The 14436-nt window shown below is 53.9% G+C and overlaps 1 protein-coding gene across 14 annotated transcripts in view; it reads left to right on the top strand.

Annotated features, from left to right (window-relative positions):
- The window catches only part of TCF3 (transcription factor 3), a 73672-nt gene that overhangs the window by 20025 nt on the left and 39211 nt on the right, over window positions 1-14436 (top strand). Inside the window, exon 1 of one of the 14 annotated variants that reach the window (XM_082071820.1) lies at window positions 831-890. The exons of the other annotated variants lie outside the window; for them this stretch is intronic. Coding sequence (XP_081927946.1) covers window positions 863-890 — 28 coding nt within the window. The 5' untranslated portion in view covers window positions 831-862. Of the gene's footprint in view, window positions 1-830; window positions 891-14436 lie in introns of those variants that run through there. 14 annotated transcript variants of the gene reach the window in all.

Raw genomic sequence — 14436 nt, 5'->3', positions numbered from 1 at the left:
GTGAGACGTTGTGGTTTGGATCCCCAGTTGGAAGGATTTTTGCACGCTCCGGCACACGAGGCTTTCAGACCTGGTGAGCACAAGTGCTCGTTGCAAGAGGTGGGTTAAAAGCTGGAGTTGTGTCTGTCCACGCAAGTATTTAAGGGATAATCTGTGTCGCTTCATATTGTGCCAGGAGAGGCTGTCTCAGCTCTGGTCTCTGCTGCTGCATTCCCCCCTCATTTTTGGGGCAAGTCTCTCCATACGTACAATAGCTAGAAACAGTTTTGTTCCCTAGAGAGGCTTTGAGGTTTAACATTTATAAAATGCTTTGAGATCTGCAGATAAAGGAAAGCAAGACAATAAACAGCGACTGGGGCTGTGCCAAAGAAATACTCTGTATCAGCACAACAGAGTCGTGCAGGATTGGGTGGAGATGCCTTTTGTTAGAGGGCGAACAGCCGCTCCAGGAGCCATGGCTGGGACCCCCTGTAACAGCAGCTGAGCCCCGACCCTGGTGTTTGACAGAGCTTGTGTTAAGGAGGTAACATCTGTGGATAGGAGCGTGATCGAGGCACGTAGGTGAGTTTTTCCGCCCGGTGCTCTCGGGCTGTCCCGGGAGTGAACTGGGTCCGGACGGGATGCTGCCGAATCGCTCTTTGCACTCTGGGCAGCGCATCATAAAATCCCCTGGTAAACTTAATCCACTCCATAAACCTCGTGAACTTTCTTTTGACTGCCTGTGCGTGTCCTTAGAGTGAACTCCTTTATAGTCCCCCGAACAAAGGCGGGCAGGGACGGAGGAGCGGGGGGCGGAGCGCGCGGGGCCGGGACTGCGCGGCACCGGGCGCTGGGCTGCTCGGCCGCCGGCTGCTCCGCGGACATGGCGTCCCCGAGGGAGCCGCGTTGGGGTAGGTGTCCTGCCAGACATCTGGGGCTTTCCTGGCAGAGGGTGTGAGGATGGAGCGCAAAGGAGTAGTTTTGAGTGGCTCGCTTGGGAATTCTGCTCTCGAGGGGTCTGGAGGCTGGAAGTCTGCAGGGATCCTCCTCCCCACGCCCTGGGTACCTGCTTTTGGGTGCTGTTCAGCTTTTGGGCAGGAGTGCAGAGTGTTAACGCTGCTTGAGGACACTTGATCCTGTTTTGGGAACAGGACGCATGCCTCTGCAAGGATAGCTCAGCTTTTCCTGCTGCTTCCCTGCCTTCCCCAAAACGTAAGTCCCTTAAAACCCGTTAAAGCAAGCCGCGGCAAGCGGCAGCACGGGCAGAGAAGGATGCATAACTGCAGCACAAAATGAGTTAATTGCGAGCCAAGGGTTTCTGGGGTGAGGCGGTGACCCCTGGGCCCTGCGCGTGGTTGACTGCGGTACCAGCTGGGGACTGACCTGGACTGGGGGGGTTCCTTCCCCTACAGGGCGCTTGTTGCATGGCTTTTGTTGCAGCCAGCTTTAGAAACAAGCCAAACTGATGGATGCCCAGCTCTCTGGAGATGGTCTTGCTTTAATTTGAGTGGCTCATACGTATTTAGTTTTAACTTGAGAGAAAGCAGTTTATCTGGATTGCTACAAATGGTGCTGAAATGAGGTGGGCAACAGGGGCTCCTGCTCTGGCTGAGAAACCTCCACCTCTTAGTTTGAAAGGAACATGGGCTTGTATTTAAGTGAGGAGTGTGCTGTGCTTTGAAGTGGACAGAATTCCCTTGGGACGCTGGGGGCAATGGAGGCTTTGGGATGCTGTGGAGATGGGGGGAACAGACAGGATGGACAAAAACTCTGCAAACCCAGAATTAGCTTCCCGTGAGAGAGTTAAACCTCCGTGCCCGGGTCACCAGAGGTAGATCTGTGCTCCTTGTCCTGATCAGCGCAGCGTGGGCGGGAGCTGAGCAGCCAGATCCTCGAGTGTGATGGATCCCAGGCACTGGAGGGGTTTTACAAGGGTTTTCGCCTTGATTCTGCTTGTGGTCAAGAGGGTGCAGTGGATTAGCGTGCGTCGAGGTGGTTGTCCCCTCCAGGCGCTGACCTGCTCGCGCTGCCGCGGTGGCGGAAGCAAACGGGCTCTTGTTTCGCTGGGAGATGTGGGGCTGCAGTTTTGCAAACAGCTGAGCCAACAGTCGCTTGCCGCTGGCTCAGGTCTTCCCCTTCCCATCTGTCCTGGGGGCTTCTGGGGCACGTTCTGCTCCAAATGGGGAACTGATTTTTCGTTGGGTTTCCTGCTGTCTTATGCGTTCAGCAGCCTCTGGAAATTTTGGTGAGCCCCAGAGCTTTCTCAAGGTAAACGCAAAGCACGAAGGGCGCTTTCCTTCCAGAGCAGCAATGCCTCGAACCACCCGTGGGCCCGGTGCAGCCAGGAGCTTGGTCCATGGCCACGGCGTCCCGGGGTCCCAGGAGCAGACGTGGTCGTGTGCTGGAAACAGCCCAGTTGTTCGGCAGTGACTTTTATCCTGCGCATTCGCAGGGTTTTCCTCGCTGTACTCAAGCTAGGGGTGTTGGTTTTTTTACTTCTTCTCATTTTTATACGTAGATATTCTTTCCAAAGTTGTGTTTGAAAGTGCAGCTGGTTTTCTGCAAGGCAGCAGTTTCTCTCAGCATTCTGCTCAGCTTTCACCATCCTGACAAAATGTGGAATTGCAGGTTTTAAACCCCTTCAGACAACCAGAGCTTCTGTGCTTGTGGGTTTTCATGGAGGAAAAAAATCCTTTGAGCTTCTTGTAGGTAAGAGAAAGCAAACTGCAAGCAAAATATTAGAGAAACTTCTAAATGGTGAATTGTTCTAGACAGTTATATTGGTGTTCCTGATAAGAAGCGATACCACTCGTCTAGACAAAAGCAATAGAAGAGAAGACATCATGTAGAGGAGAGACAGACAAGATAATCTAATAGGTCCCTTTTTGTCTCTGAATAGCTCGCAGCACTGATGTGAAGAGCGTTCGAAGAGCTCGGAAGCCGGGCTGGATGCTCAGGCGGGGAGAAAACCGATTCCCCGGTCCCTGGCAGCAGCGGGGCCGTGCGTGCCCGGCGTGGCGTGAGAGGTGTACAGTAGGGGAAATGTTGCTCCCTGGTGTTGTAATGGTCAGAAGAATAAAACCTACTTTCGTGAGATCTTCATGGGGCTTCCTAGGAGCTGTGCAGTGGGTTTTTCAGGGTTCTTTCTACTGTTGTTCGGATCAGCCCAAGGAGGATCAGCTTCTGCCGAGTGTCCTTACGTGATGCTCGAGTAGCACCCAGGAAATGGTTTGAAATGCGCACACAGGGAAAAAAGTGTTGGTTAGTCCTAGAAAACAGAGGAGCTGTGGGACACGTTGAGGGCCATGGTACATGTTGAGTGCCATCTACTGGCACCTCGCCCGTGGCATTGACGTGTGTGCCCGGGCAGAGATGTCACCAGGGTCAGCACTGTGACGCCTGGTGGTGATGGGATCCCCTCTGCTTGTTCGGCGATGTCCTCGGTGTCCCAGCAGTTTGTAATCCCGCCGGGGCAGGAGGTATCTGCTGAGGGTGACACGGCCCAGCTTGCTCTGGATGCTTCATATTGCACCTCTGTGGCTGATTTAACGTGGGATGTGTCCGTGCTGCTGGTGGCTGAAGCCAGTCCGGTCCCCTCCCTTGAACTGGCCCCAAATTCTCATCTACATACTGAACCAAATCAGGTGACAAAATCGTGGAATAATTTTGGTTGGAAGAGACCCTTAAGATCACCAAGTCCAAGCAAACCTGATTCTGGCATTAACCCATGTCCCTAAGAACCTCATCTATACACCTCGTAAACCCCTCCGGGGATGGCGACTCAGCCGCTTCCCTGGGCAAGATCTGGATTTCTTTTAAAAAGCAACCAACTCGCCACCACCTGGTCCCTTAATGTCTTTACCAGCGTGTGGGCTGATGTGCTGCTTCGGGACAGGGGCTGTGATCTGGTTTTAGGGACAAAGGGACTCAGGGACTGGAGCAACTTTCTGGCGTCCCTTGGCGGACGTGTGACTAGAAACAGGCTCTCAAGCATCATTGATTTCTGCTGAGGTCAGGAGGCCAACTGAGACCTTCCCTGGTGGGCTCCGCTCCATCTACACCAGAAGCCTCTGGAAAGCTTAAAACAAAGCTGATCGTTTCATGGTTTTCTTTCAGGTAAGCTCTTCCTGTGACTTGTCCCTTTGGGTACAAGGGGAATGGGAGGCACAGAATGTGGTTATGCAAAGATGTGGATTCTGCGCAGGGGAAGGGACAAGTGGGCATCCTGAAGTGTTCATATTTAAAGAGGGGGGAAAGAGTTGTGGTTCTTGGAAATGGTGCTCTTAGTAGCAAGTTGATCGAGTGCAGCCCTTTTAAATGCAATTTACATAATCAATGGTATATTCAATTACAGAAATATTTGGCAGAGCTCTAAATAGGTCACATCTGTCCTTAAACTGTTATTAAGGTAAATATCTCACCGTGCTGTGTCATGTTAGCCAAATTCTGTAAGAATCCCCCAGCCTTTGTGCCTTCCATACTGGGTTTGCTTTGGAGGTGCCTTCGTAAACCTGGCTTGCATATTCTGGGGATATACGGAAGTTTGCAGTCCTGTAGCTGGGACTGACCGGGGGTTTCGGCTGCAGGTTGGTGGTCCCGGCGTTGCCCACCAGTTGCTCTGGGGCGGGTGGCGGCCGCGGTCCCGCTGCTCGCCGGGAGAAACGAGAACACAAAGCAGGATCTTTGCCGTGGCCGCCGCGGTCTCGGAGCCCTTTGCCAGCGGCAGCCGGAGCGGGGCGCTCGGCCGGCCCGCGCAGCACGGAGCAGCCGGGCAGCTGGCGGCGAGGACACTTTGTTTGGGGAGGTTTTTCTCATTGTGTTGAACAATTCTTCTTAGATGATCCTTCCTGTGGGCTGAATCATCGTCTGGGTGAACACGGTGGTTCGGTCACATCCTGCGCTGGATGGTGCTGGGCTGTCCAGCACCCTGCAGGATTGCAGGCCCTGCGAGCTGGCTCGCCATAACGCTCCGGGATGGACCTTCGCTTCAGCCTTCCCTGTGGGATTTGTTTCTTCCCCTGGCTCCAGGGAACTCCGCAGAGTAGGTGCTGATCTGTTAGCGATGGAGCAGACCAGCCATTCCGCACCATCGCTCTCCCTGGTAAGAGAAGACTCACAGATAAACTGCCAAGGCCATTGTGCTTGTGTGTGCGTGCATTTGGCCGTTTCCCTGTTTAACTTCCATGTAATTTGGAAGCAGTCTTTAATTTGTCTAATTTTTAACTGCTTCTGGCCTCCCTACCTGCTGGTGTTGGGTGGGCTGGGAGGACTCATGTCCTTGTTTCATCTGAAATGTCTCTCTTGCAAAGTTTTGGGTCATTTTTTTTGGCCAGGTATAAGGAAACAAGCTTTTGTCCCTTATTTTCTTGCTGGGTGAGTAATGGAAACCAAGTGGGAAGAGATTTTATCCCCCAGCAAAAGGACAGTGGTCTGGTTGCGTCTCTGATACCATAATTTTATTTTACATTGCAAATGAAACAGTACTTGGAAAGATGCAAATCACAGCGGAAATAGAGGTATATGCTTCTAAGTAAAGTAGCGGGGGTGTGGGTGCCTGTTCTGTGCATCTGCGCCTGTGTGCAAAATACACAATTGCCTGCAAAATATGAAGGGTCAGTACGGGGCGTCTCGGGGACGCGCAGCCGTCGTGTTTCGCTCCTCTCCGGCGCTGGGCGGCCGAGCGCGCTCAGCACCGTGAGCTCTTCCTGTGCACGACAGCGTGTGCGTTGGCGCTGAGCGTCCGCGTCTTCCACGGGCGTGCAACGTGGTGCTAAAATAAATGAGCCGGAAAAAAACAGGACACAGAGTTACCCTCGCTCTTCTCCCCGAAGCTTTCTGTTTAATGGAATATAACCCCTCGCTTTGTGAATAAGCGGGTATCTACTGAATTTAAGTTGGTTTGTGGTTGCAAAAACATTGTTGAATGCATGTGATGCAGAACATGAGTGAAAGTTCTCTATGGGGCTGTGTTTTGCTTCCAGGATTGCAGGTCCTCGGTCCTATAGACACACGTGTGGGCTTCCAGCCGGGGGGGCACGAGTTGGGTGTTCGGACCAAGGTGCATCCTCATAGCTCCATGAGTTTTAATATTTATTTAACAGGATTAAACGTTTTCAAGTTGCATGTTTAGAAATAGCACGGAGCAGTGTGACGGCAGCGTTTGGTGAGCCCAGGCCGAGGGGCAGCCGGGGGTGACAGGGACAGCGCTGCTGGTGTCCAGCGCCGCGCGGCTTTGTGCTGAGCTTTGGCAGCCCTGCGTCAGACCCGCTCCCGATGCGGGGGTGTCTTCCTCAGCCCCGTCACGGAGCGGTTTGGGGACGCCTGAGGCGCTTTGTGTCACCCTCCCGGGAAGCGGGTCCCACAGGGTTGGCTCTGAGCCGCCTCGTGCTCTTCTGCGGGGCTGGTGTCACCATGAACTGCTTCCAGCAGCTTGGTGGCTCATCCCGACACCAGAGCGGCCCCTCGTGCTTCTGCCATGCTCAGCGGTCCCTGCGGCCCCGCTTTGCCGTGTCACCGTGCGGGGGACCCCAGGGCCAGCTGCTGGCAGTGGGCTTCCTGCTGCCACCTCATGTCAGGTCTCTGTTTCCATCCACGAGGAGGGTGGTAGCAGAGCTGCTTCCTAAAATATGTGTTGATCCAAGGCATTCGCAAGGAAAAAGCGAATTCACCTGTTACCAGTCTGATTCAAACCCGTGTTGCTCTTGGCCCATTTCCCTGCGCTTTTGTTCCTTAGACCATCCTTGACATCCCGCTTCTTGCAGAGCATGGATGAGCTGTCGGGCTGGGGTGGAGGCTGGGGACGAGGGACATGGGTGTGTGTGTCCCGGAGAGGCTGGGGACAAGGGACAGGGTGGGTTTGTCCCACAGGCTGCTGACCTTTCAAAAGCCCCAACTGGTCAAGCCCTGTGTTATCCTCCGTCTCCTTTTCATGCTGCTCCTTTGTGCTCTTGTTTTGTCATTGCTGTGCCTTTGTTTTTACAGCTGGGGGAAGTGTTTGGAGTTTTACAGTTTATTTTCTTCGCTCTGGTTGTCGTCACAGGTTTGTTTTCGTTCTCCCCGTGGCATCTCGCTGGCTTTCCAAGGGCTGGGCCCGCTCTGCTCCCTGTGCCTTCGCGCTGGAGGGAGCTGCCTTCTTCCTGCACTTAAGAGGCCCTGTGGCCTCGTTAGCTCAGTAAATCCTGCCCGGTTTGGCCTGTCCTCCAGGCAGAGCGTAGCCCAGCGATTTGCCACTGGTGTGTACTGCAGAACTCTGGGTCTGGTCCTTGGCCGCGCTGTGGACGCCATCGGTCCCACCACTGGCGCCGTGTGCAGTTGGTTTACAAGGCCTTGATGAGGTTTGGGCTGCTTTGGGTGATTTATTTCCTTAATTATGACTTTAAGCAGGCAGTTACCAAAAAGCCACTCCCCAAAACACAGTGGGGACCTTTCTGTAGGGTCTGCAAACAAAACTTGTTTCTAAAGTGAAAGGTGGTTGAATTTGCTTGTTGGGTTTTCTTGTTAAACCTTCTGTGCCCCTGTGCTGGGCACTGTTTTGTGCACTTATTTTTCTCTTCAGGGGCGTTCCTGGGATGTCACCCCCTGAAACCAGCCTAGGAGCTGCCTTGGGACCTGCCGTGTCCTTTGGAGTCGCCCGTGGGTTGTGACATTGGAGCAAAGCAACGTCCTGACCCCCAGCAGAAGCTGGGAACACAAATTCATTTTGAAATGCCATGTGCATGACCATCCCCAGACCATCTTCCAAAAGACCAGGAATAACCAGACGACTTTGGCTTTTTTTACCCCTTTTCTGGCTTTTTTCTTTGGTGTTGGCTGTAGATTTAATTTATGTCCATACTCCTCCAAAGCCAATGGGGAATGGATTATTTTTCCCCTCTCTCTGACTGGGACCGTTCCATCTTTCCCCAGCCCCAAACATTTCCAAAAACCCCGCTCGGAGTGTGGACTGTGCAGAAGCTGCTGAACCAGAATGCAGCATGCGAGATACCAGAACGGGTGCTGTGCAGAGGAATTAATGGTCACTGAATGGTGGCATTAGCTTTTTTTAAGTCAAAAATTGTCCGCGAGTGCGCGTTTGGGGGGGCGGGAGGCAGCAGCAGGCGCTTCCCGGGGGGTGGGGGCGCAGGGGCCACTGTGGGGTGAATGTGCGTGTCTTGGCTTGGAGTTCTTGCTACGCTCATCATCACAAAGATAAATGGGCAGAGTCTGCCCTGTAAATCTTGTAGGGGTTGGTGTTAGCGGGCTCCGAGATGATCCGTTTGTTTGACGCGTGGGTGCAGTTGCGTGTGTTCCGTCGCTGCTGCCCTCGCCGCGCTGGTTGTCGCTGTGGTGGAGCGAGCCCGAGGAGCCGCAGGAACGACCCGAGGCTGGAGCAGCTCTGCTGGGGACAGGCTGAGACCTGGGCTGCTCAGCTGCGGAAGAGAAGCTCCGGGGACCTTATTGTGGCCTTTCTGGACTTAAAAGGGGCCCAAAAGAAAGATGAGGACAGACTTTCGAGCAGGACCTGTTGTGATAGGACAAGGGGTGATGGTTTAAACTAAAGGAGGGAGATTCAGGCTGGACATGAGGATTAAATTGTTGTCCTGAGGGTGGTGAGAGCCTGGCCCAGGTTCCCAGAGAGGTGGTGGATGAACCATCCCTGAGACACCCCAGGCCAGGCTGGACGGGCTCTGAGCACCCTGAGCTGGTGACGATGTCCCTGTCATGGTGGGGGGCACTGGGGAGCGGGGAAGGGCCCTGCACCCCAAACTGTTCTGTGAGTCTGCCCAAAGCGTCTCCTGGCCCCCTGGACAGGTCGGGAACCCGACAGCACACAGGGGCAGGGGCAGGACCGGGCTGGAGAGCAGCGTGGCTCCATCCATCCCATTCTTGGGGCAGGACACTGTGGTACCCACCAAATACTTTATTTCTCCCCAGGCAGCAGAGAAGCTGGGCCTTGCTGTCTCCACCATCCAGCCTTGGTCCAGCCTCGATTTTCGAGGCAGTGGAGGGGATGGAATGGAGCTCCCCTGCCTGGGGCAGGGCCTCCGGGTGGGTGTAATGGGTGATCAAAGCAAGAAAAGGGGCTGCAAGGGTGGCATCGCCAGGGATCCTGTCCTGCCCTCCAGGTGTTTGGCACCACTTGCTTTTGGGGGAATTTTTTGACTCTTTTTCTTTTTTCTTTTTTCTTTTTTTTAAATTGTTTTGTCATGCGCCGGGAAAAGGAAGTGAACAAATTGTATAGTCCTGTCCACAATTGACGTCCTGTAAACAGCTACCGGCTGCCTTCCATTCACAGCTGTTTTTTCCTATTGGGGGTGGATGAGGCTGGAAAATAAACAGGCAGAGCTGGTGGCTGCTGCCAACACCCGGTTTTCCCCTTGCAGGGGCTGTGCCGGCACTGAAGGGCCATTCCTGGGGCGTCTCTGGATGCCGAGATGCATGTGTGGGCTTTTCCTTGCCAAGTGCTGGCACACAGGTCTGGGGAGCCTGGAGAAAAACAACTTTGCTAGTTTTACTGGGACTAAAGCTAATTACTAGTTGACTAATTTTATTGATTTCAAATCCCTTTTAGCAGAGGTTTTGCTGTGAGGCTGATCGCCAGAGCGATTAGGACACAAAGCTGCTTAATTTGGAAGTGTTTATCAAGCAGCCTTCTGTCACCTCTGTTTCAAATCAAATTACAGTGACACCGGTGTCTCTATCCGTGGGGCCTTGTCCCATTCACCTCTGACGGAGGCCGATGGGGAGCAGGGTCTCGCCGTTTCGGCTCAGGGACGAGCTGAGGTGAAGCGCGGAGGCTGCTGGCTGCGCGGGGTTTGTTCCCACCTCAGTCCCGATGCAGCCCCGACTGCTGCCCGGCCTCCGGGCCTCGCTGTGGGCACCGTGTGATCATCAGTAAACCCATGAAGATCGTAGTATCACGGCGTCATTTTGGTTGGAAAAGACCCTCAAGATCATGGAGTCCAACTGTTCCCCCAGCCCTGTCCCTGCCCCGTGTCCTGAGAACCTCCTGTCCGTCTGTCCAGCCCTCCAGGGATGGTGGCTCCAGCACTGCCCTGGGCAGCCTGTTCAATGCCCCACAGCCCTTTGGGGAAGAAACTGTTCCCAGATCCAACCTCAACCTCCCCTGGCGCCACTTGAGGCCGTTTCCTCTGCTCCTGGCGCTTGTTCCTGGGGAGCAGAGCCCGACCCCCCTGGCTCCAAGCTCCTTTCAGGCAGTTCAGAGATCAGAAGGTCTCCCCTCAGCTCCTGTTCTCCAGCTGAGCCCCCCAGGTCCCTCAGCCGCTCCATCACATTGTGCTCCAGCCCCTCACCAGCTCCGTTCCCTCCTCTCCATTTGCTCCAGCACCTCAAAGACCTTTCTTGGCGTGAGGGGCCCAGAACTGCCCCCAGGGTTCGAGGTTTGGGCTCCCCAGTGCCATGGATGGGAGATACCATTTTCATGGCAGCTGTGGCTGCTCCTGAGCCTGGTCCAGCCACACCAGGGGCTTGGCCTAAATATTTTTAATAGACTTTAAAAAAAAAAAAAAAGCCTATCGCAGTGACTTTGATGGAATCAGATTAGGGAGGGTGCTCTGGTGCTGGCAGATTGCAGAGGCAGCACCGGGCGGGGGGAGCGAAGGGCTCAGCCGCAGCTTGAGCAGCATCCCCGGGGTGTCCCCCACTGTCACCTGTGGGGCTGCTGTGACGCTCCCCTTGCTGCATCCTCCTGACATGGAAAACTGCGTGCCTTCAAGGATCCTTGGTGCAGGATATAAGAGCAAAATCTCTGGATATTGCTGCACAAACAGTTTCCAAGGAAAAAAACCTGTTTTTGGGGAAAAATGTCCTGCTCTGGGTCTGGAGGGCCAGCTGCCCAGCCCCAGACCAGCACTGTGCCCGGGTGCCTTTGGGGGCTCTGGTTGTTGAGACCAGAGCAGCATCTCTTGGTGCAGCATTCTGGACCCCAGGGCTCCGTGGGTGGGGGCTGGAAGCTGCACAGCAGGACCTGAGCAGGAGGGACCGTACCTGGCTGCTGTGGTGCGGGGATGGTGCTGAAAACCCTGCGCCACCCTCCTTAGTGCCTTTTCTTGTTGAGGAATACTGTGTTTGAAGTGCTTTTTGGTTCCTCCTGGGTGAGGAACGGCCCCCAGTGCCCGATGTCACTGTTCACTTCTGTGTAGCCTTTGACTCTGTCCCTCTGTTGGGTGAAGGCGTTTTTTGCTGAGACTAAATGTGGACAAATTATTTTGATCCGCGCTGAGAGCTTAGGATGGATTTTGTCTGTCAGCTCTTCTCAGCCACGGCACAAAAATTGTAAGGGAAAAAAATTACTGTCTGACAGCTACATCTTATTCTATTAGTATGTTTTAATTAGAACATGAGCAAGAAATACGTTATGAATATTCATGATCAGGGTTATTAAAATGCACAATTAATCTGTGCGCTTTTTAATAACTGTATTAATGGAGAGAGGAGGTTGTTCCTATTTTTGTCTTTTCTGAATAGGCAAGTGTGCCTTAACTTGGTTAGCTGGAAAATGGGTTTGTTTTAAAGTGAAGCTGGCTCCCGACAGCAGCGCTCAGTGTGGGCGTCTCTGAAGCTGCACACGCGCCCTGTGCCGCAGGAGCCCCGCGAGCGTTGTGGAGCCGCGCGCTCGGAAACGGGCCGTGCCGGAGTTCGGCTCAGCCCCGCGCCACGTGAGCTTTGCACCATCTCACTGACTGGGGTTTCAGATCCTTTGTGTGGGACCACCTGAGCCCTGTCCTTCTCGCCCCATTATCATCTCTTAAGACATCAGCTAAAATACAGGTTTGGTCACTTAGATCACTCATGGAGGGCTGCAGAAGCCTCCATTTCCTCTACAAAAATGAATAGGCTCAGTTAAAACCAACCAACCACCACCAACAACAATACGCCCAAAACCAAACTAAACCAGAAAAAACAAACTAGTGATTTCTGAATGCCCCAAACAACTTAAGTTCTGCTCATTTTAGAATGAAAAATACACAAAGATCCCAGTTCCAAACAGCTAGTGATGTAAAATAGTTAATACAAGAGGGCAAAAAAAGCATAAGGACAGTTACACGGATTGGAGCAAAGGTGGTTCCAGGTCGTGTCAGGGCTCTGACCGTGACCAGCCTTCCCTGTCTTCTGCTCCTTCCTCTTCCTCGGTGCCAGGTGATGCCTGTGGGAGGGTCAAGGTCAAGGGCTCTGCCGGTGGAAAGCGTGACCGCGTTGGTTCTCCCCTCTTTGGGGATTTTATGGTGCAAGTGGAGCGAAACCCTGCTGGGGGTTCTCCAGAAGCGCTGCCTTTGGCCAAACTGGGGGGTGTTGCAGTGTTGGCAGAGGGCGTTTTGCTGCCACATTTCAGATGCTTCCTCCCGTACAAAGGGAAGAACAGGTTGGGATTGAATGTAGGACAGATGCCAGAAGTCGAAAGCGGGCAGTCTGTTTTTTCCTGGCTTCATCCCAGAAATTCCCAACTCCTTCAAACACCTGCAGGCTGAATTGATTTTTGCCGGCACCTTTCATGCTGGTGACTGCAGCTTGGGAAAGGCACAAGACCTTTTTTTGCAGCAGGTTTCAGGCGTTTGCTGTCACGGGCGCATTTGGAGGCGCCGAGCCTTGGGGTTGACTTGCAGAGCTGTGTGCCACCTGCTTTGCTGCTGGCATGGGAGAGCAATAACCGCACTTCACCTTGGCAGCCGTGACCACGTGCCACTGGCACCGGGAGGGTTTCCCGGGTCGGGGGGCAGCTCAGCCCAGCTCCACGTTGCCCAGGCGCTGGAGCATCTCTGGGCGCGCGGCTCGTCCTTGGCAGCCTGCCGTGGTGTGTGCCATCGGAGCCCCGATGTGGTTGGTCCGCTCCGGTGGCACCGCGCTGTGGCGGTCACTCGTGCAGAGGGTTCTGCCACGTCTAGGGGTTGCATGAGCCTCTTGGCCTCGGCTTTTGTTACCTGTACCGCCCGTTGTCTCCTCTTCCCTCCTTTGTGGAGGCCTGGCAGTGACTGATTTTTTTTCAGGAATGTTGGCAAAAAATTCATCTTGAGCTTCTAGGCCCCCAGATTTCCTCAGAGCGCCCCCTGCCCTGCTGAGCACCCCTCCCTGTGCATCCCAGCCTGCGGATGCTCCTCTGCCACCGATGGGTCTGGGACGGGGTGGGTGGCTCTGCGGGAGGACAGGGGGACCCGGGACCCGCGGACACGCGTCCTGCCCGGTGCAGGGTGAGGACACCTGTGCCCCAGCTTCCCCTCTGGCTCCGGGGCTCCTGAGGCGCCTCAGCCCGGTCAGCGCCACCGTCCTCGTCCTTCCAGTGCAAAGGGCCGAGTTGCCAAGGATGGCTGAGGCTGCGGTTCCTGCTTGTGTCTTCGCTCTGACCGTTGGGAACCTTTAAAAACACCCGTGAAAGCAAAATGAATAGAGAGGAGCATTTTTGCCTCCTGTTCTCCGCTGGTGTTTGCAGGGTATGCAGATGAATTGCTTTAGAAAAACACATTAGCAAAGCAAAAGTTTATTCTAGGAAGTAGGAGGTGGGAGAATTGGCAGTAATTCTCCCTAGTATCCAAGGTATTATTAGAGGCTTATCCCTGCTCTGCACAGTAATCACATTGGAAATTTTTGATTAGAAAACAAAATCTAAATGAGAATTATGAATATTCATTAGGTGTTGAGATTAATATGCATAATTATGCAAATTAGACAGCAATTAAACACCAGTTCTCTGGGGAAATGATTAACACAAAGGCACAGAAATAGAAGGATGTAATTTGAAAGAAGTTTCTGGTTAAATGAACAGTAAGGGGAGCGGAGGAGACAAATACACAGCGTGTTCGCCATAATAATCAGCTTTGCTAAAATTAAATTGGATTGCGTCCTGCAACCCTGCCCTGCCCTGTGTCCTTGCTCCTGCACGCACCCCTGTCCCTGTCCCCGTCCCTGTCCCCGCTGCTCAAGTGGGTCTCTGCTCCTGGAGGAAAACCTCGTGTCAGGCCCTGCCAGCGCCTTCGAACGGGGAGATGCCGACGTGAGAGGACGCGACCGGCGCGGGGGGAACCCGCGGTCAGCCGGGGCTCTGCCGGGAAGGTTCTTCCGTGCAGTTGTGGAACCACCTTTAACTGCGAGAGCTTTGCTCCGTGTGACTCTGGGTTTTTCCCTGGTTCGCTGTCTCCCCTGGGTCCCTCGTGTGCCAGTAGCCCAAGGTGCGGCCGGGGTAGACCTGGCAGAGGATGGAAGATGATTTCCTGCCGCACATTGCAGAACCCTCCTGTTTCAGTCCTTTGCCATTTTTGGGTCAGATCCGCTTTGCCAAGGGTACACTTGGAGGGCTAAAAATGAGACGGATAGGAGTCTGCTCTGATGGTCCCTATGCTGGCAGTGCACCTTCCTCTTAAATAGCAAATGCCCTTGAATGAGCGTGACTAAGCCACAGGTAACGTTGTACCCCCAGCAGTTCCACCTGGGGCGTTCAGGTCTGGGCACTCGTTTAATCTGCGGGGG

This window comes from Streptopelia decaocto, assembly GCF_964273445.1.
Source record: "Streptopelia decaocto genome assembly, chromosome: 24".
NCBI classification, from domain to species: domain Eukaryota; kingdom Metazoa; phylum Chordata; class Aves; order Columbiformes; family Columbidae; genus Streptopelia; species Streptopelia decaocto.
Note: the sequence above shows the minus strand (reverse complement) of the source record. Positions and strands in the feature narration are given on the sequence as shown.